The sequence below is a fragment of the Myxine glutinosa genome, chromosome 12 (assembly GCF_964187855.1).
Source record: "Myxine glutinosa chromosome 12, kmMyxGlut1.1, whole genome shotgun sequence".
Lineage (NCBI taxonomy): Eukaryota > Metazoa > Chordata > Myxini > Myxiniformes > Myxinidae > Myxine > Myxine glutinosa.
The window spans coordinates 13,770,420-13,792,396 of NC_136272.1; the positions used below are offsets into that span (position 1 = coordinate 13,770,420).

General features: G+C 44.6%; 1 protein-coding gene across 1 annotated transcript in view; it reads left to right on the forward strand.

The window, feature by feature from the left end:
- Positions 1–21,977, forward strand: part of LOC137437272 (protein CASC3-like) — a 54,531-nt gene that overhangs the window by 20,277 nt on the left and 12,277 nt on the right. The window contains exons 4-6 of the mRNA XM_078766248.1: positions 1,138–1,277; positions 1,369–1,545; positions 1,987–2,696. Of these exons, the coding sequence (XP_078622374.1) occupies positions 1,138–1,277; positions 1,369–1,545; positions 1,987–2,696 (1,027 nt within the window). The remainder of the gene's footprint in view (positions 1–1,137; positions 1,278–1,368; positions 1,546–1,986; positions 2,697–21,977) is intronic.

The following is a 21,977-nucleotide window of genomic DNA, read 5'->3' on the forward strand; positions in this document are numbered from 1 at the left end:
TGAATTCGTTTTTACCACAACTTTATTTCATTCCTTGATTTCTATTTTCATTAAATCATTGAATGTATGAATGAATGATCGTTTTAAGGCCATTTTCCCCGCGAGAGCGGGGGTTAGCCTTGCGGGCCCCATGACAATAATGGTTCCCTGTTTGAGGCAATGTTTTTATGGCCGGATGCCCTTCCTGACGCCAACCCTTGGTCACGCTCTTCGATGCGCAGGGATACGGTGTACCTATTCTAAACCGGGGTACACACCGGGATCATTCATCCCAGCAAGCTGGTACTCAATTTGCCGACCTCGGAAGGATGACAGGCTGAGTCAACCCCCCTGGCGTTAATTCAGCGATCGACCGGGATTCAAACCCAGGATCCTCGGATCCCAAGCGGGCACCCTGACCGCTAAACCAACACCAGGCTAAATTTCATTAAATCATTATTGTTGTATATTATTTGTCGCGTCGCGTCTGTTCATTGTGGGTTTCGGTATAAACCCGTGTGCTTCTGGCCAGGTAAGCGCTTTGTTTCCTTCACCCATGCGCGATGGACCAACCGCCAATTTTGGCTACGCACCTCGGGAGTTACAACGGTCTCGGCTATTCGTCATCCGGCAGTTTTAATCGCTGGTGACAGGACAATACTTTCTGAAGGTGCTGCATATGCTCATGTACACTTTTACTAAAACATTGTGCTGTGTGATTTTATGTAGCCCAAGATGTGTCTATCCTTTAGCTGTTGTTAACTTCTTAAATGTAACTTTATTTATTTTTACCTCCGCCACCAAAGGTGGGTGGAGGTTATGTTTTCACCCCTGTCAAGGCAAAGTGTGTTTAATGCAGGGAACCGGTATAGTTTTCATTGTCTCTTTGCATTAGAAAGATTTAAGGTACCATCAAATTGGCATTCACTGGTCTGTCTACAGGCTATAGATGACCTTGGACAATTTTGAGTCATATTTATTTACTTTTCTGCATTCTTTCCCTTCACAAAGCCAAAGGCCGCTTGAGGTCATTGTGACTCGTGGCATGTTTCTTTCACTTGTATAACATTTTTTCCTCAACATCAGTACCACTGTAGGTTGCATTTTCAGTTACTAAAGGGTTTTCTGTTTCCTTGGTCTGTCTTCCCTTTCCTGTAGGAAGATGAGAAGGCTGAGAATAAGGGTGTCAATAAGAATCCAGATGCCGATGAAGACAAGCAGAACCCCGCCTACGTGCCCAGGAAAGGACTGTTCTTTGAGCACGACATCCGGGGAGGGGCGAAGGAAGACGACGCCAGGTAAACCCCAACAATGCATTTTTTTCCAGCGCTGGTGGTGTTTCTTTGCAGTGCAATGGCCTACCATCGCTCTTCTTAATGTTTGTCCCAGGGCCAAGGCAAGGGGCCGCAAGTTGTGGAAGGATGAGGGACGATGGGAACATGACCTATACTGTGAGGATGAGCAGTTGCCAAAATGCAGTGCAGAGCTTGTCGCGGTGTACGGATATGACATCCGCGTGGGGAACATGTCTGCACGTGGACGCGTCCGTGCTCAAAGGAAACCCAGGTTTGTTAAAACCAGCCATTGGGTTGTTCGTCATTACTGGATTACGTTATCTTGAACAGTGCTTGAAAATTATCAGCAATTAAGTCATCTTTGAGCTTTTGATTCGTGTTTCCTTCTTTGAATGAGAAATGAATGATACCTTGTTTTGGTTTTCTGAACTTGTTTGTCAGTCCAATTTGTTCGAATGTTGAAGTTGCATCAATTTGGCTTTCTCTGAAAGTTTAGGTACACCATGTCGTTGCAGAGAACTTAAGTTCATTGGACACCTGCAAACTGCCTCCTACCTGAAAAAAGGATGAGGAGAAAGGAGAAAACAGATTTAGCTTAGAATTTCAAGTCTTGTGCTTGAAAAAGGAAAGAAGAATTGTGAACAAGATTTTGTGCAATTTTATTCTCAAGCCAAGGTTTATTTTCACTTTTTTATAACGTTATTTGTTGCAGATACCCTCAGAGTGATCGTGAGTGGACGGAAGACGACAGACCCGCTTACGCGCAGAAGAAAGAGTATTTGCAGAGATCGCCAAAGACCTGGCAAAACGAGCAGGACGAGGACGTCACAATACCCAGGGAGACCTCTTACAGGTCAAAGGGCATGCAGGACGAGAAACAGAGAATTAGAAAGCCCACGGAATACCGGGGAGGTAACTACAAAGTGGACGAGGCCATGGACAACAGGCATCCAGCCGAGAACGAGGAAAGGCCTCAAAGGAACGTTCCTCAATATCACACTGCCTTGTTACTTGATGTCAATTGTACAGGACCATCAGATGTTTTAAGTAAAGATGCAGCGACAATCCAATCGGAAGAGGCCCCTCCTGCGCCCAAAGTGATGGAGAAAAAATCTTATTCACGTGTGCGACGTTCACGAGTCAAGGGCTTGGAGGCAGATCGTCAGGCCTTGTTGGAAGCGGCTCCGCCGGCGCTTGCAACCGTTACAGATTCGCAAGAACTCGCACACCCTCATCCTCAGGCTGTACGGACGGTTGCACCACTCGAACAGCACGTGGTGCCGCCGGTGAAGGTCTGGGATCCCAGGGACCAGGACGACCATGAGTTGGCAAACATTGGCCAAGGCATTGCCCAAATGGGTCTTGTGGCTTCGAACTGGAATCAACGGCAGCATATTCCTCACATGAGGCATGACATGCCAGGTGGGTTGTCATTTTCTATCTGGCAGAATTCTTTTAAAGGGGGGTAGAGGGGTGGGCGGGGGACCTATTTGCATTTGTTAAAGTTTTTATTTGAAAGGCAATAAAGGAGGCGAAAGGTAACACGTCGGGATAACCTAAAAGTGATGTGTGTCTGTCATGTCTCTGTCTCAGCTGTGTCTCTCTCCATCGTGCCGTGTCTCCCTCTCTGCCATGTCTCCCTCTCCGCCGTGTCTCCCTCTCCGCCGTGTCTCCCTCTCCGCCGTGTCTCCCTCACCCCCGTGTCTCCCTCTCCGCCGTGTCTCCCTCTCCGCCGTGTCTCCCTCTCCGCCGTGTCTCCCTGTCCGCCGTGTCTCCCTGTCCGCCGTGTCTCCCTCTCCGCCGTGTCTCCCTCTCCGCCGTGTCTCCCTCTCCGCCGTGTCTCCCTCTCCGCCGTGTCTCCCTCTCCGCCCAGTCTCCCTCTCCGCCCTGTCTCCCTCTCCGCCCTGTCTCCCTCTCCGCCCTGTCTCCCTCTCCGCCCTGTCTCCCTCTCCGCCCTGTCTCCCTCTCCGCCCTGTCTCCCTCTCCGCCCTGTCTCCCTCTCCGCCGTGTCTCCCTCTCCGCCGTGTCTCCCTCTCCGCCGTGCCTCCCTCTCCGCCGTGTCTCCCTCTCCGCCGTGTCTCCCTCACCCCCATGTCTCCCTCTCCGCCGTGTCTCCCTGTCCGCCGTGTCTCCCTGTCCGCCGTGTCTCCCTCTCCGCCGTGTCTCCCTCTCCGCCGTGTCTCCCTCTCCGCCGTGTCTCCCTCTCCGCCGTGTCTCCCTCTCCGCCCAGTCTCCCTCTCCGCCCTGTCTCCCTCTCCGCCCTGTCTCCCACTCCGCCCTGTCTCCCTCTCCGCCCAGTCTCCCTCTCCGCCCTGTCTCCCTCTCCGCCCTGTCTCCCTCTCCGCCCTGTCTCCCTCTCCGCCCTGTCTCCCTCTCCGCCCTGTCTCCCTCTCCGCCGTGTCTCCCTCTCCGCCGTGTCTCCCTCTCCGCCGTGTCTCCCGCTCCGCCGTGTCTCCCTCTCTGCCGTGTCTCCCTCTCCGCCGTGTCTCCCTCTCCGCCGTGTCTCCCTCTCCGCCGTGTCTCCCTCTCCGCCGTGTCTCCCTCTCCGCCGTGTCTCCCTGCCCGCCGTGTCTCCCTGCCCGCCGTGTCTCCCTGCCCGCCGTGTCTCCCTGCCCGCCGTGTCTCCCTGCCCGCCGTGTCTCCCTGCCCGCCGTGTCTCCCTGCCCGCCGTGTCTCCCTGCCCGCCGTGTCTCCCTGCCCGCCGTGTCTCCCTGCCCGCCGTGTCTCCCTGCCCGCCGTGTCTCCCTCTCCGCCGTGTCTGTGTCTGTCAAGAATATGCGATAATAAAGTCACCATATAGGAAGACAATATCAGGAATCTTTATCAAAAACTCTCTTCCTCACTCTCCTTGCACTGCCCTCTCTCCACCCCACCCCCAGGAGTACCTCTGGCTACGGCTTCCTCGCCGCTCCCACCTTTTATTCATATGTGTTCTGTACCGTCCTCCAAACAGTGATGACTCCATTTACATTTTGCTGTCGGACAACATGGACCAACTTCTATCAACTCATCCAAACTCTCTCTTCCTCATATGTGGCGACTTCAACTGTCATCATGCCAGCTGGCTGGGTGTGGGTTCCGCTCTCACCAGCCATGGCACCTCAGCAAAGGACTTCTGTGACTCATTGGGACTGACACAATCTGTCAATTTCCCGACCCGGATCTCAGTCAATGGAGTATCTTCTCTTCTGGACTTGGTTATGACTAACTTCCTTGCAAATGTCTGCTGCTCTTCTTCTGCTCCAATCGGTTCTTCTGATCACGTGCTTGTTAAAGTGGACATCTCTCTGGCCATTTTCAGAGAGCCTCCTCAGCGCCGACGAGTCTGGCATTTCACTCAGGCCGACTGGCACGGGCTGCAAGCAGCCATCGATCACCTGGACTGGTCTCCCATCTTCACTGCCTCTGACATCAATTCTTCCTGGGAATTCTTCCAAAGCAAACTGCTCTCTCTCATGCACAGATTTATCCCATCTCGTCTTCAGTTGTCTTACCCTTCCTCCCATCCATGGTACACTGAATCTTGTGGTGAGGCAGTTGCCCTGAAACAACTTGCCTTTGCCTCTTGGAAGGCAAATCCAACTGAAGGCAATCTCAGTTCCTTCCACCAAGCTCGGAACAAGTGTGTGTCTACCCTCAGGAGTGCCAGGAAGCACTATCTCTCCACACTCAAGATTGAATTCTCAAACCTGTCTCCTTCCTCCAAATCCTGGTGGCGTCTGGTCAAATCCGTTTCTGGTGTTGGTTCCCCCTCCATCCCCTCCCTTACCTCAAATAGCTACACAGTTGACACTGCACGTGACAAAGCCGAATGCCTCAACTCTGTGTTTGCCTCAAAATCTTGTGTCCCAAACCCATCTCTCTCTGTTCCCACTGTCAGGGAATTTGTACTGGGGGACTCACAGGACTCCAAAGACCGGACACAGGTTACTAAAGGTCTAGTTTATTAAACTCTATTCACTTCATCCAATTACCAAAATGATACCGCATAATATAATGGATCAGGTTAACTCTTTTCGCTGGTCCTTCTCTCCATCCGACACTCCCGTTCGGTCAGCGCTTCACGTAGCAAGTCCTCTCGACTCCAGCCGCAGCTCCCGCTTATATGGACCAACTCGACTTAATCCTCTGTCCGCTGAACTCGTAATCTCTTCTCCGCTAATGTCCCGAGGTCATGCATCGCACCGAGTCCTGGCATCAGCTCGCTCCCCTCCTGCTGTGATTTCCATTTACACAGCAGGGGGGGGGGTGCTCTAGCCTGGGGCCTTGACCAGGTGTTTCCAAAGGATTATCATGTTCATGCACATTCTGCTTCGTTACCAGATTTAATCAATGAGTTACCAGGGCCAATCAATACGTTACACTGAGTTACACTTCCACAATTCCCTCATCTTTTTGTTTTTGTTTATATTAACCATTAATCTAAACATCAATATAAGTAAACAATCAATCACTACTAGTAAACATCATTACAAGTATAAGTAAATAATCAATCACTTTGTAAACATCATTACAAGTATAAGTAAATAATCAATCACTTTGGTAATCAAATTCCCTTAGGCATACACCGTCATCCTGCAAGAATCACAAAACATTTCGTTGGTCATTGACTCCTTCCCTATTGTTCAATCTATTGCATTTGCATCACAAATATATTTTCAAAACAACACTTCACCATCACCAAGATACAACAATTTCACTTCATTTTCAAGTTTTGTAAAGCATCTGCACCATCTGGCAAAAACGTTTGCCTCCACACAAATGTTAACTTTGTTTGAAAGGAAGGGCTGATCACTTGTGTTTGAATCCAGGTATGAAACATTTTCTCCTAATGTCTTCATAGCTCCTGCACTACTTCGTGTAGGATTTCGCTGTTGTGGTAACACTGCGGAGTCATAGACTGACCCTTCTCTCCATGTAGCATTCTTGCCACTTTTTTTTTGCTGTGAACCATAATGATTCCTTGAACAAGGCCTTCACCCAGTTGTAGTCGACTTGCCTCTTCCCTCATTGTGAGTGGGCAGCAAGTATTGGTGTGACGTTGATTGGCCAGCAAGATGTGGAACAGGGATGCCGGATGCATCCACACTGATGTTGGGACCATGGTGTTCAGGTCATTCATGGTCCTTACCAGGAGCAACCAGCAGAATCGTGCACAGCTGTTGTGACAAGGGCACAGCCGTTTTTTGCAGCTCCATGCTGGTTCCCCGGACGTTGGTGAAGTAATAACATATGTCCCCGCATTTCACAGAGGTTGCAGGTAAAATGTCGTTGTCCTGCAACTTCTGATGTGGTGAATGTTCGAAGTCTTCGAACAAGAGTAAGTGATCGCCTTTCTTTCATATGTTGCAGTGTGATCCAGGCAAATGGTCACATAAATTTCCTTGGTGAAGGTAAGCATTCATCTCCAAGTTACACGGGAGAATGTCTTCATCATTCTTTGAGAAAGAGGGTGTATGCCACGATTAACTTCATTTTTTTTTTTTTAGCCACAAATTTTCTTTCTTTCTTCTTCCCAATTCCGTTAGCAATCCCTCCAAAATGTGATCTCGTCTTATCCTTATGCTCAGTCATATCTGAATCTGCTTTCCGCACACACTGAATCAGATAGGGTACATCTTACCATGAAATCAGCATAATCATGTATATCTTCCGACAGTTTCACATTCAACAATTTGTTGTTTTTCCTTAACACAAAAAGTTATATTCATTTATATGCGTCACACAAATAATATTCAATCAGGTATGTATTTTATTACTAAACTAAGAATAGCATTGTATATGATTACAATCACAAACGGGAATACCTAATTCCCAACAACAATTTTCCCAAACCAACAAATTAAGCATAATGTATTATTACCATAATTCCTCTCCACTTTTTCTTTTCCCTCTTTTTTTTTTTTTTTTTCTAACAGTGTGTCACTCGTGGTGATATGAGTTCATTGATATTGTAATTGACACAACTCATAACATTGTCGTTATGCCATTATCTTAATTCTACTGTATTCATTTGCAACATCACTTGATTTAGTCTTTTAATCTCAGTATTTATGTCGCCATAAAAGTCTTCCTTTTCTGGTTCCACATTTCTTTCCTCATTTGTCACTTCATGCGTTATCATCGTGTTGTTGGTTACCTTATTCAAACACACCGTCACTAAGGCTTTCAAGCAAGCCACCACTAAAACAATTGCCAATATAACTACTAAACCAACAAACAAATATTGGAGTATCTTAGCTACCACCCCTCCAAATGTGTTTCCCAACCATGCAAAGGCACCCCCTTTTATATAATCGTGGTATCTTGCTCCCTCTTGTCTGATTGTATCGGCTATGTTATAAATTTCTTCTGACTCATCAGGTATGTACGTACAGCAATCTGTACCAATGACTGCACATGTACCTCCTTTTTCTGCTAACAGCATATCTAATGCCATACGATTTTGTAATGCCATCGTTCTTGTTGCTGCCAGCTCTCTTGTAAGTTTTTCCAATCCACTAGCTGTTTTATTTGCCAACTTCTCCATAGCCAATGCCATGTGCCTGAGTTCTCGCCCTGCCTTCCAGGTTCCATAAAATGGAAATATTACCATTCCAATCCATTCCCCCATGCTAATAGTTCTTCTCTGCCTAGAATGCAGGATATGCGTTGGTGACTTTGTTAACAGGCGCATGTGTGGAAGCACAAACCCCAGAAAACATGTTCCGAACCATCCCGAGGGAAGATACGGATATGCCTTGTGTCCACATATAAAATACGTATTATTATATGTCCATGTGTTGTCCATTCCCCACATACCTTCCCAATATAAAGCTAAACCCTTCGTGCCATTTGGTCCTAGTGGGACAGGTGTTCTCATCCAGCCTTCTTCGTGACCATAATTGTGGCATTTAGAGGTTCCCATAGACCTGTTATGCGTAGGCGTTTGGGGTCTGGTGATACACATTAATCCTGTTATTTGCTGCTGGACGGTCATGTAAGAGGGCATTTTGTTCTTATCATATGTAGGTCTATAACTGTCCTCAAATTGGTTACAATTATATCCCCCTTTCTTCCATCCCTCTTCCCCGGACAGTTGGCCGTTAAAATCTGATGCTATCAGGGTGTGAGGGAAGCGGCTACATAATTCCGCCCAACCAAAAGGAACTGCCTCCAATGGTACTCCGATCTCACTAGAATGCGGCATTTGTGTACATATCCAACAATTACTTTCATTTGCTATAGCAGCCCTTGTATGGGCTAAATGTAAAAAAGTATTTATCCCGTGTAATCCATCGGATTCTAAAGGTGTGTCTTTATCCTTCATCAAACTTCTCTTCTGCTTTTGTCGTTCCGCATGATCATATATCTGTGTATCATTTGCTGGTGTTGCGTTTTGTTCCCTCATTACCCCAAAATAATCCATACAACACAGAGTCCCCACTACCAGAGAACCCATTCCTAGGATAAATATCACCATTTTCAAGGAGTATCTGAAGTAGAAGTCTCTGGTTTCCCTTGATTGGTCGGCTTGTCTTGATACGGTGTTTCCCTTTGTCCCACCTGTATCCATCTGTAAAACATGTGAGCTACCCCTTGTATATGTCCGTACCTATAACATAATTACATGGCAATAAAATTCAACATCGTAACTAACAAACTTCCTAACAGGTTAATGAAAGAAAATCCCTAAAAATTCCTTATTATTTAACATAAGTCTGATTATTTGCCTTTCCCTGATTCCCTTATATCCCGGGGTCCACCTAACTCCCTTGATCATGAGTGTAATTGTGCTACATTATCACTGATGCTGTACTAATATCAGTAGGTAGTTGTATGTCATGTAGGCAAATAAATGTCACTAACTCAAGTAGGACTACTATATGATGAAATAATCAATCACTACAAGGGGCGTTAAAATGTAATTCAAATGAATGTAAATCACGAGTATCATTTATCCGCCACTGAATGTTCTGCTGGGCTGCTAGGTGCAGCCTCGTTTTCTGTGGGGCCATCCACTTTAGCACCATGTGCTCGCTTGCAATGAGAGGCATGAATCCAACTTGGTCTGCCTTGGCATTTTACTGCAGTATGCGTTGTCAACAGCACCTGATGTGGTCCTGACCATCGTGGTGTCAACGCAGTTTTTCGTTTGAAAATTTTGATGTACACATAATCTCCAGGTTGAAAAGAATGACACTCATTCTCTGCAGGTTCTGGTAAAGCTTCCTTCACCTGGGAATGAAACATCTTCACGATTTTGGTCAATTCAATACAGAAAGAGTACATCAAATCATCCATCTGGTGAATATCCATCTCCTTGATCATCAGGGGAGGTGAATGAGGTACCCGCATTGGTCTCCCCATCAAGATTTCATGCGGGGATAATCCCGTTCTCCTATTGGGAGTAGCCCTCATTGCGAGGAGTGCAAGTGGAATGGCATCTGGCCATTTCAAGTTAGTGTCCGCACAGATTTTGGCCAGCTTGTTCTTTATTACTCCGTTGTGTCGTTCCACTGCTCCCGCCGATTGGGGGTGATAAGGACAGTGAAGATGAAGGTTTATCTGCATTGTCTTACCCAATTCCTTAATAACATCTGCTGTGAAATGCGTACCCTGATCAGAAGAAATCCTGCAAGGAACTCCAAAGCGACATATGAAGTCCTTCAACAGAATCTTCACCACTGTTTTGGCATCTGCATGTCGACAAGGGTAAGCTTCTACCCATTTTGTAAACATGTCGACAATCACTAAGACAAACTGAAATCCAGCGCACTTTTCCATTTGGATAAAATCCATCTGTAAATGTACAAACGGACCTGTCGGTGCGGGATGAGCTCCTGGTGTAGTCTTTTCACCTTTGCCTGGATTATACGTCTGACACACCTGACATGTAGCACAACATTGCTCTGCCACACGTGTAAACCCAGGTGCATACCATTGTTTTAACACTGATGCACACATTCCTCCTTTACCTGTATGACTCACTCCATGAGCCAGACGAGCAATCCATGGCAACAATTGGCGAGGGGCGACAACACGTCCATCAGGAGTAGTCCATAATTTAGATTCTTTGTCAAATGTGCATCCAGTCTGTACCCACACCTCTTTTTCCCGGTCTTCCACCACTTCTTGCATAGCGCTGATGTCTTGCAGCGTCGCGGTATTTTCAGGAACCCTTACAGGTCCCTGTATGATCACCGGGTCTTGTTCCAAATGTGCCGCAAGCTTCGCTGCTTCATCCGCCCTTGCATTTCCCTGTGAGACCTCATCTCTTCCTTGTGTATGGGCCTCACATTTTACCACTGCAATGGCCGATGGTAGAAGGATTGCTTCCAAGAGGCTAGCAATCAACCTCCCGTTTTTTATTTGGCTTCCCGAAGATGTCAAAAATCCTCTCTGTTTCCAGAGAGCACCATAATCATGAACGACCCCATGCGCGTACCTGGAGTCTGTATAAATGGTTACTCTCTGGCTTTCCGCTAAATGACAGGCTCTAGTTAATGCATACAGTTCTGCCTGTTGAGCCGAGTAAGTGTTTGGTAATTTCCCACTCTCCCATGTCTCAGCATCTGTGCATACTGCATATCCTGTCAGTAGTGTACCGTCCAATGCTCTTGATGATGATCCGTCAACATACAGTACCAGATCTGCGTCTGGGATGGGAATGTCCTTCAAGTCAATGCGAGGCACTAGTGCATGTGCCAATACCTCTGCACAATCATGGGGCTCACCATCTTCCTCTGTTGGCAACATAGATGCTGGGTTCAGCGTTGGGCAACGCTGAATGGTGAGGTTTGACGGTGCCAACAATCCTAGTTCATACGTTGTAGCCTTTGATGCTGAAAGGTGCTGTGTTCCTGCCTTCAGCAAAACCGTCGCCACGGCATGCTCAACAAGGAGAATTAAGGGGCACCCCAGGACTATTGTAGCTGTGGCTTCTACTGCATACGATGCTGCTGCCACTGCTCGCAAGCACTGTGGAAACCCTCGTGCTACTGGATCCAATCGAGTGCTGTGATACGCTATAGGGCGCAGTTTTCCCCCATGTTTTTGCGCCAACACCGATTGGGCAAATCCTCCTTTCTCATGTGAGTAGAGAAAGAAATTTTTCTCATAATCCGGCAGTCCTAAAGCAGGAGCTGATGCTAAGGTATCTTTCAATGTCGTAAAAGCTCGTTCAGCCTCCGGGGTCCATTTCAAAGGAATTGGACTGTTTGGTAAGCTGATGTCCAGCAGAGGGCGAGTCAGTGATGCATAATCAGCAATCCACTGATGGCAAAACCCTGTTGTCCCCAGGAAAGATTTCATCTGCTTGACAGTTGTAGGTTTTGGGAGTGCCCTGATCGCCTTTACACGTTCCGGGCAAAGTCGTCTCGTATCTCCTTTCAGAATATGTCCTAAGTATTTCACCTCTTCCTTACAGAATTGCAACTTATCTCTTGAGGCCTTGTGGCCTTTGTCTGCTAATGCTGTCAGTAGCACAACAGTGTCCTGTTTACATGCTTCCTTTGAAGTCGAGCATATGAGAAGGTCGTCAACATATTGTACCATCACTGAGCCTCCAGGAAACTCAATGTCGCTGAGGTCTTCATGTAGAGCACGTGAAAACAAAGTTGGGCTCTCTGTGTACCCTTGTGGTAGAACAGTCCAAGTGAATTGTGAGCCTTCGTACGTGAACGCGAACAAATAACGCGAATCCTCATGAATGGGTACACTAAAGAACGCCGAACATAAGTCCACCACGGAGTAGAACTTTGTATTGCTTGGAATACTTGACAGTACAGTGATGGGATTAGGGACCACCGGATAGGCTGGGATGACACAATCATTAATTGCTCGAAGATCCTGTACAAATCTCCAGGTAGTCTTGCCTGGCTTCTTCACAGGTAAAATAGGAGTGTTGCACATGCTCACGGTGCGAACTATAACTCCCTGATCCGCCAATGATCGAATCACTGGTGCAATACCAGCTTTTGCCTCTGGTCTCAATGGATATTGGCGCTTTCTAGGCAGTGGCTTAGAATCATCTACTGTGATCCTTACCGGTGCCACACTCTTGATTCGTCCCACATCATTCGGATGCGTTGTCCACAAGCATGTTGGTATTTGATCGAGTGGGTCCGGATCCCCATTGGTGTCGGAGCTGAGTAGGTATAGCCCAACATTTTTAGTGTTAATTGGTTCATCAATCATGATGAAGGTTGAAGAAAGCGCCTGCTCTACAAGCTGCCAGCAAAATCCTTCTCCATCTAAGTCATAAAGTGGGGCTTGTTGAATTTCTCCCATGTATCTCATGTTTTTGCAATCTTTCAAAGTTGCAATCATTGTTCCAACATCTTTTGCTTCATATCCTTGTGCCACCGCTAAGGTGACGTGTGGGGTTGTTGTTTCTGGTTGATTCCACAGGAGTTGTTGATCTGGCGTCAAAGACACTGACATGCCAATTCCCTGTTCTCCTACCCACAGTGATGTTATATGTACATCATACCTTGTGTCCAGGTATCTAGAAACGTTCTCTGCATAGGACACCTCCTTCCCTATAGGGTCATGACATGTCGTACAGTGAAGATCAGTCTGCCATTTCAGAGAATCCATCAAGTAGCTGTCTACCCACTCCTGTACTTTGGGCATTGCAACCTTCAATGTCATAAAACTATGGTACAAAAGTTCTGCCTTTTGTGTATCATTGATTTCCCATCGATGTGTTCTTGGTTCTATTGCGCTTTGTAGCATATCAATGACGAAGTCGTGGGAATGTTCTGGCATTTCTAGATACACTCCGTTTTTCTTACATATGACAGTACAGTTCAATTTGCACAATAAATCTCTTCCCATCAAATTTACTGGAACGCCAGATGCCACAAGAAAGGCATGTTGTGCAGTCAATGGGCCAAGTTGGACACGCAATTCCTTTGTGACAGGCGTATGTATGGGAACCCCTGATACTCCTACCACCGTCGTATAGTGTTTTGACAATGGTATATTGGGAAAATCTGCTCGACGCAACGTGGAACGAGTGGCTCCCGTATCAACTAGGAAAGGAGCCTTGCGTCCGCCTATTGTCAAACTAACATTTGGTTCCTGTGCAGCCGACCTTGAGATTAACGGAAGTGCTGCCACTTGGTCATTCTGGTCTAGTCAGAAGGGCGTTTCAGACCATCTATTCTGCTGAGGTCCTCCCTTAATTGGGGCGTTCTTCAATGGAGCCCTATATGTTGGCTGAGGTGGTGGTAGTTGGTAGTGTCCCTGTCCTTGGTTTCCCTGTCGAAATTGTCTTCTGTTGGGGTATGGGCATGCCCTTTTCCAATGTCCCCTCTTTCCACAATTGAAACACCGGTTCCTGTCGTTACCTGGTATGTCCACTTGTTGGCTTGTCTTGCTGGGTTGCATGTCTGGGTCTCCGGGTTGCCATTTTGACCTCTGGTTTTCTCCTGACTCATAGTTGTTGTCTGTTGCATTGTTGCGTTGTTGCATAGAAAACCTATTGCGTTGGTTCGTAGTCATCAGGGCTTGTGTCTGTAGTTGCATCAATTTTTCGGCATTTATAGCACTGTTCCTGGCCTGAATTCGCTGATGATGCAAAGCATAATTCAATATTTCTTGCATCGGCTTGCCTTCCCAAGCAATGCACTGTCTTTCCACTTCACTCTTCAATTTCGGCAACAGACCATTAATAAAAAGGGGTTTTAGGGCATTGTCGATTTGTGCCCGGTCTATTCCCGAATATAATCGAAAAACATCTCGCAATCTGTCTAAATAATCACTAGCATCCTCTCCTGTTTTCTGTTTGCACGTAACCACTTTATTCCAATCAGTCACGGGCGGCAATTTTTGTATGGCCTCTATTAATTTATTTATCTGTGCCATTTTAGCCTCCGCGGGTATGTCTAATTGTCCATTTATTGCATGTACCCAGTTTGCCTCACTCATTAATGTCTTCAAAGTGGTGGTATTAGGAATTACCCACTTTAAGAGTATTTCCATGTCTCTTATAGTCGGCAATTGCGTCTCCACAATCAATCGTAGCTCTTCTGCGAATTGAAGTGGATCTGTTTTGATTGATGGCATACCGCTCTGTAATGCCTTCAATTGGTGTATTTGCCAAGGTCTATACATCAAATCTGGGCGTTCCTCATTTGCCCCTGGAAATTGCCGTTGCGGGAAATTCATAACGCCACATTGTTCAAAACCTTCCTGTGGGAGAGTCAAGTTTTGAATGTTCATTGGCAAATCATATTGATCGTTGGATAGATTGGCATTCATCACAGGACCCTTACTCCTTGTATGGTGCCATGGGGAGTATGTTGAAGTTGTTGCAGCTGGTTGTATCGCTTGCCCACTTTGAGTCGGTTCCTGTCCTCCAGTTGCACCCTCTGGGGTAGTTACCTCAACTGGGGCACTGCTTTCACCTGTCTTCTGTCGGCTAGAGCCAATCGTTTCACTCTGTACTGGCCCTTCGGTAGGTAGAGGTACGGGTGCCTGTACTTCCTGTGGCTGATATACAATATGTCGCCGATAGGGTGGAGGAGTTTCCTCTTCTAGTTCATTTATCTCATATGACCTTGCGTCTGGGTACAATCTGGACTGGGATCGCTTTACATTGCTAACTTCAAGAGGCATTTGAGTGGATACCTTTTCCAACCTATGTTGTATCTGCTTCATTTCTTTCTTCACACCCCCCATTTTCGTTTTGGTCTCCCTGTCTCTAGACTCGATGTCCCAGTAATAAAATGGTTTCCAATCCACCTTCAACTTCTGTCTGTCTCTTGCTTCTAATTCTTCTCTGAGTGTTTCCAATGTGTTCCTGTCAAACGTGCCATCCTTGGGGAATTCCTTCTTTCTCCCTTTTGTCCATTCATGCCAAGATTCCAAATCTTTAAGTGAATGTGGACCATATTGCTGATACATGTGGTTGACGCAAGCGCCTCTTTGGGACACGTCTAGCTGACCTTGTTTACCCTTGCAGACTCCATTTCCCATTTTGCCTGTATGTGAATAACACTCAATATTCCCTCAATGTACCAGGTAGATTACTAGGATCTGCGCTTTGGAATGCACCTGTACACACCTATACTATATGTCCTATAAATAAATCTACTGGAGTTTGTTCCACCTTTTATCAAAGTAGCGTTGGATGCGTTGTAGCTTGTTCCAGGTTCCTCTAAAGCTTCACTCGTACCTCCAGGAAGGATCTCTCCACCTGTTCACACGGTGATTTCCAGAGAATCTCCCTCAGCTGTGGCTTTTGCACAATCCAATCTCACAGATCAGTATTTGCAGATGAGCCGGAGGGTCAGTATGAAGTGGGTGAATCCTCAGGTGTCCGCTCTGTTTGACGGGGAAATCACACAATGGTAACCGCACATACATATCTGTATATAAACTCACCACCTTGCTCAATTTTCCCAGGTTGTCTCCACATTGATAATATCTCGCAAAGATATCAAAGCTTCTTTCTTGAGACCGCATTTTCATCAATCAAACAATCAATATATTCAATTCAATTTATTCAGTTCAATTTATGCAATTAAATTCAATCAATTAGATTCAATCAATTAACAATTCAATCAATTATTCAATTTCAATTAATTCATCAATATTCATCAATAAATCAAATTAATCATTTTGAATGACTCCTTGCATAAGCCCTTTCCCCAATGATGTCAGGACAGGTCCATCCATTGACTGAGATCGACTCATCGGTCGTCACCTCTGGTTCGTACCTCATGTCAATTGATGAATCACCGTCCTGTCCTAGGGTCATATCTGACATATTTCCCCATTTTGCCTGGTCTCCACAAATTTTCTTTGCAACCACTAAAGGCAACTCATCCTTCATTCGTGAGACAGCCAAAATGGATGGCAGATATTAAAGTTCATTGGAAAAAATATCTCATCATTTTTCCTTTAATAGTACCCAAAATCTCTTGGCAATTTAAATTTCGTAAAACTACTGAAATAAGACTGTAAAATTCCTTCAATCATGCTAAATTTTGAAGCTCCATTGCTTGTAACACCCAATTTATCCCATAGGGCTTGAAAGTTCTTTCCCAAGTTCATGCAATCATTCTGCATTTGAACCCTATGATATCATTCATAATAATCATCATGATTTTATAGTCATGGTCATATCATAATCATCTATTTAAAACGAACATTTCCTTTATCACCACAATTATGTGGTATAATCAACAATAGAATAAAACTGTACATAGCAACAGGCTACCTCATGGCCACTCAGTATACCTATTGACAATAAGTCATAACAATATCGAATAATCATTGAACAATTCAAAAATCGCTTCCACTGCTCCAGCCGCAGCATTCGTCATTTTGTTTGCTCATCCGCATGACCAAAACGAAATAAAGGGAGCTCAACCATTACACAGCGCTTTTAATGGCGCATGCCATAGAAACTCAACGCAATTTCGACTCAGCCAGAAAACGAGCAAATTTTGCAGGATGTTAACTGGAATTAGTCGTGAAAATATATCCAAAATACACAAAAAAATACACATCCACAAAATAAACAACAAACCCAAACAAACCCAAGGTCGACCCTCTTACACAGTAAATTACATCATTTCAGCATCGTATTGATTGCTGAAATATTCCAGGGTTTATACATACCTTAAAAGAGGTATGCGTGGTGTTGCCCCCTCCCACGTTTATTCCAGGGTTTATACACACCTTAAAAGAGGTATGCGTGGTGTTGCCCCCTCCCACTTTTAATTCCTCATTAAATTACTTATTAAATTACTTATTAAATTACTCATTAAATTACTCATTAAATTACTCATTAAATTATTCGTTAAATTACTCATTAAATTACTCATTAAATTACTCATTAAATTATTCGTTAAATTACTCATTAAATTACTCATTAAATTACTCATTAAATTATTCAGTAAATTACTCATTAACTTAACTTACATAGTTTCAGCATTGTATTGATTGCTGAAATATTCCAGGGTTTATACACACCTTAAAAGAGGTATGCGTGGTGTTGCCCCCTCCCACTTTTAATTACTCATTACATCGTTTCCATTAAAAAAACATCGCTTCTACTGCTCCAGCCGCAGCATTTGTCACTTTGTTTGCTCATCCGCATGACCAAACCGAAATAAAAGGAGCTCAACCATTACACAGCGCTTTTAATGGCGCATGCCATAGAAACTCAACGCAATTTCGACTCGGCCAGCAAACGAGCAAATTTTGCAGGATGTTAACTGGAATTAGTCGTGAAAATATATCCAAAATACACAAGAAATACACAAAAATACACTCCCACACAAATAAACAACATTTATTCCGTTCAACAGAACAAACATTTCCTCTATCATGACACGCATGTCTTCAAAATTATATGACCAAGAGAAAAAGTAAAATTAATTAAAACTGCGGGCAGTGATGATCCGGGGACCATACCGCTCCATCCTGATTGGACGAGTGCGTGCTAGAGTCGTTAACAACGACAGTCCAGATCCGATTGTTCAAAATTTCAACTCAATCGATCGAAAAATGAACGCAGGGATGCATTTTAAAGGTGCAGTGGCACTAACTGAGTTGCCACGAATATGGCCACGAAATTGCCAATATGGCCATCACAAAATATTTTCCTTAATCAATTGGCTCATAGCATAACCAATCTGCAAGTATTTCATCCGAAGATGTATCTCTCAGGAATTTTAATTAAATAAGTCATTTATAAATCAACGAGTTAATTTATTAAATGATTAATCAATAAATCAATATTTTCCTTGACAGCCACATCACTTGGTCAGTGTCATGTCCAAATATCAGCTTCCTTACTCAAAAGGTGCCTGAGTTAATGTAATGTAATTACTGTAATAAGATTACTGCAATTACTGTAATGATTACTGTAATTACTGTAATTACCGGAACTGTAATTACTGTAATTACCTCAGGTAATTACTGTAATGTAATTACTGTAATGTAATAAGAAATGTAATTAATTAAATAAGTACGGGTTCCAACAACAAGTTCCAACAACAAGTTCCAACAACAAGTTCCAACAGCAAGTTCCAACAGCAAGTTCCAACAACAAGTTCCAACAACAAGTTCCAACAACAAGTTCCAACAACAAGTTCCAACAAGTTCCAACAGCAAGTTCCAACAACAAGTTCCAACAAGTTCCAACAGCAAGTTCCAACAGCAAGTTCCAACAACAAGTTCCAACAAGTTCCAACAAGTGCCAACAGCAAGTTCCAACAACAAGTTCCAACAACAAGTTCCAACAAGTTCCAACAAGTGCCAACAGCAAGTTCCAACAACAAGTTCCAACAACAAGTTCCAACAACAAGTTCCAACAAGTTCCAACAACAAGTTCCAACAACAAGTTCCAACAACAAGTTCCAACAACAAGTTCCAACAAGTTCCAACAACAAGTTCCAACAGCAAGTTCCAACAACAAGTTCCAACAAGTTCCAACAACAAGTTCCAACAGCAAGTTCCAACAACAAGTTCCAACAAGTTCCAACAACAAGTTCCAACAGCAAGTTCCAACAACAAGTTCCAACAACAAGTTCCAACAGCAAGTTCCAACAACAAGTTCCAACAGCAAGTTCCAACAGCAAGTTCCAACAACAAGTTCCAACAAGTTCCAACAAGTGCCAACAGCAAGTTCCAACAACAAGTTCCAACAAGTTCCAACAAGTGCCAACAGCAAGTTCCAACAACAAGTTCCAACAACAAGTTCCAACAAGTTCCAACAGCAAGTTCCAACAACAAGTTCCAACAAGTTCCAACAGCAAGTTCCAACAACAAGTTCCAACAAGTTCCAACAAGTGCCAACAGCAAGTTCCAACAACAAGTTCCAACAACAAGTTCCAACAAGTGCCAACAGCAAGTTCCAACAACAAGTTCCAACAACAAGTTCCAACAACAAGTTCCAACAACAAGTTCCAACAACAAGTTCCAACAAGTTCCAACAACAAGTTCCAACAGCAAGTTCCAACAACAAGTTCCAACAACAAGTTCCAACAACAAGTTCCAACAACAAGTTCCAACAACAAGTTCCAACAAGTTCCAACAACAAGTTCCAACAACAAGTTCCAACAAGTTCCAACAAGTGCCAACAGCAAGTTCCAACAACAAGTTCCAACAACAAGTTCCAACAAGTTCCAACAGCAAGTTCCAACAACAAGTTCCAACAAGTTCCAACAGCAAGTTCCAACAGCAAGTTCCAACAACAAGTTCCAACAAGTTCCAACAAGTGCCAACAGCAAGTTCCAACAACAAGTTCCAACAACAAGTTCCAACAAGTTCCAACAAGTGCCAACAGCAAGTTCCAACAACAAGTTCCAACAACAAGTTCCAACAACAAGTTCCAACAAGTTCCAACAACAAGTTCCAACAAGTTCCAACAACAAGTTCCAACAACAAGTTCCAACAAGTTCCAACAACAAGTTCCAACAGCAAGTTCCAACAACAAGTTCCAACAAGTTCCAACAGCAAGTTCCAACAGCAAGTTCCAACAACAAGTTCCAACAAGTTCCAACAACAAGTTCCAACAGCAAGTTCCAACAACAAGTTCCAACAACAAGTTCCAACAGCAAGTTCCAACAGCAAGTTCCAACAACAAGTTCCAACAAGTTCCAACAGCAAGTTCCAACAGCAAGTTCCAACAACAAGTTCCAACAAGTTCCAACAAGTGCCAACAGCAAGTTCCAACAACAAGTTCCAACAACAAGTTCCAACAAGTTCCAACAAGTGCCAACAGCAAGTTCCAACAACAAGTTCCAACAACAAGTTCCAACAAGTTCCAACAACAAGTTCCAACAACAAGTTCCAACAACAAGTTCCAACAACAAGTTCCAACAACAAGTTCCAACAACAAGTTCCAACAGCAAGTTCCAACAACAAGTTCCAACAACAAGTTCCAACAACAAGTTCCAACAACAAGTTCCAACAGCAAGTTCCAACAGCAAGTTCCAACAACAAGTTCCAACAAGTTCCAACAGCAAGTTCCAACAGCAAGTTCCAACAACAAGTTCCAACAAGTTCCAACAAGTGCCAACAGCAAGTTCCAACAACAAGTTCCAACAACAAGTTCCAACAAGTTCCAACAAGTTCCAACAAGTTCCAACAAGTTCCAACAACAAGTTCCAACAACAAGTTCCAACAACAAGTTCCAACAACAAGTTCCAACAACAAGTTCCAACAACAAGTTCCAACAGCAAGTTCCAACAGCAAGTTCCAACAACAAGTTCCAACAAGTTTGAACATTAACCCACACCAAAACCTCTGACATCCCACCATTAACACCTATTGTAAGCGTGCCGAATCAGTAAGCATCACCCCTTCTATGAGCCTCGACCAGAGGGTGGTTGTTACTCACAAACACCATTTCCTGTAATTATCTCTCACTAGGGCATGCCCGTACTATATATATATCTAAAATTATATCCCCCGCCGAGCAAGTCGCTGGCTCCAAGTCGAGTGCTTTGAACAAAAAAAAGAAGTACTCTAAACGGTGGTTTTTTATTCAACCGTGAAGCATGTCTCAAAGGCTTCTTGATGGACCTGGACAAAATTTGATGCAATTTTTTTTCTCAATCGCCATTTTTCATCATAATTCTGGACCGGCATGAGGGGGGGTTGTCTGTCATGAATTTATAGGCATGGCGGGAAAACTGAAAAAAATTATTTATTTAAAACGGGTGTACACGATTGTACACGTGTACGGACGGACCTTACCGAACCGGCAAACAAGTCGCTTCATGCACATCAGTGGTGCGTTTCTTCGTGGCGCGTGTCAGAAGAATTACACAGCGCAGGAAAAATACGTATTTACAGAAATCGTTAAAAAAAAAACTCGGATAATCGCTAAAATCGTTGTGGCCGGTGTACCATATTGGAAATATATATATATAAATATAATTCCGTTTCCCGGTTCCCTGTCGCTCGCCGAGCGCCGATCAAGTCAAGTGCTTCGAACAAGTGCAAAAAAAAAAAGTAGTACTTTATCCGTGTTCGGGTGGGTAAACGAGTGTACCGGCCTTACACGTCCTGGAAGCAAGCGGTCGCAAGGTGCACACTTGCTCCGTCCGCTTCCAGGTCACAGCAAGGCCCTTTAATAACCAGCGCAAAAATACGTATTTACAGAAATCATTTAGAAAAAAAAACGAATAAATTGCTACAGTCGTTTATCGAAATCCCATTTGTGATGGCTCACGCCACCTATATCGCGGCATCGGTGCGCAAAGAAGCCCCAGACCACCTGCTCCCCCATGTATGTACCCATAACTTCCAAGTTCGTAAATCATATTGGACCAAACAAGACACACTCACCTTTTAAAGAAGACTTGTTTGTGTGTACAATTGATGTCAGCGGTGCCTCCAAGATTGTCAGGGAATTTGTACTGGGGGACTCACAGGACTCCAAAGACCGGACACAGGTTACTAAAGGTCTAGTTTATTAAACTGTATTCACTTCATCCAATTACCAAAATGATACCGCATAATATAATGGATCAGGTTAACTCTTTTCGCTGGTCCTTCTCTCCATCCGACACTCCCGTTCGGTCAGCGCTTCACGTAGCAAGTCCTCTCGACTCCAGCCGCAGCTCCCGCTTATATGGACCAACTCGACTTAATCCTCTGTCCGCTGAACTCGTAATCTCTTCTCCGCTAATGTCCCGAGGTCATGCATCGCACCGAGTCCTGGCATCAGCTCGCTCCCCTCCTGCTGTGATT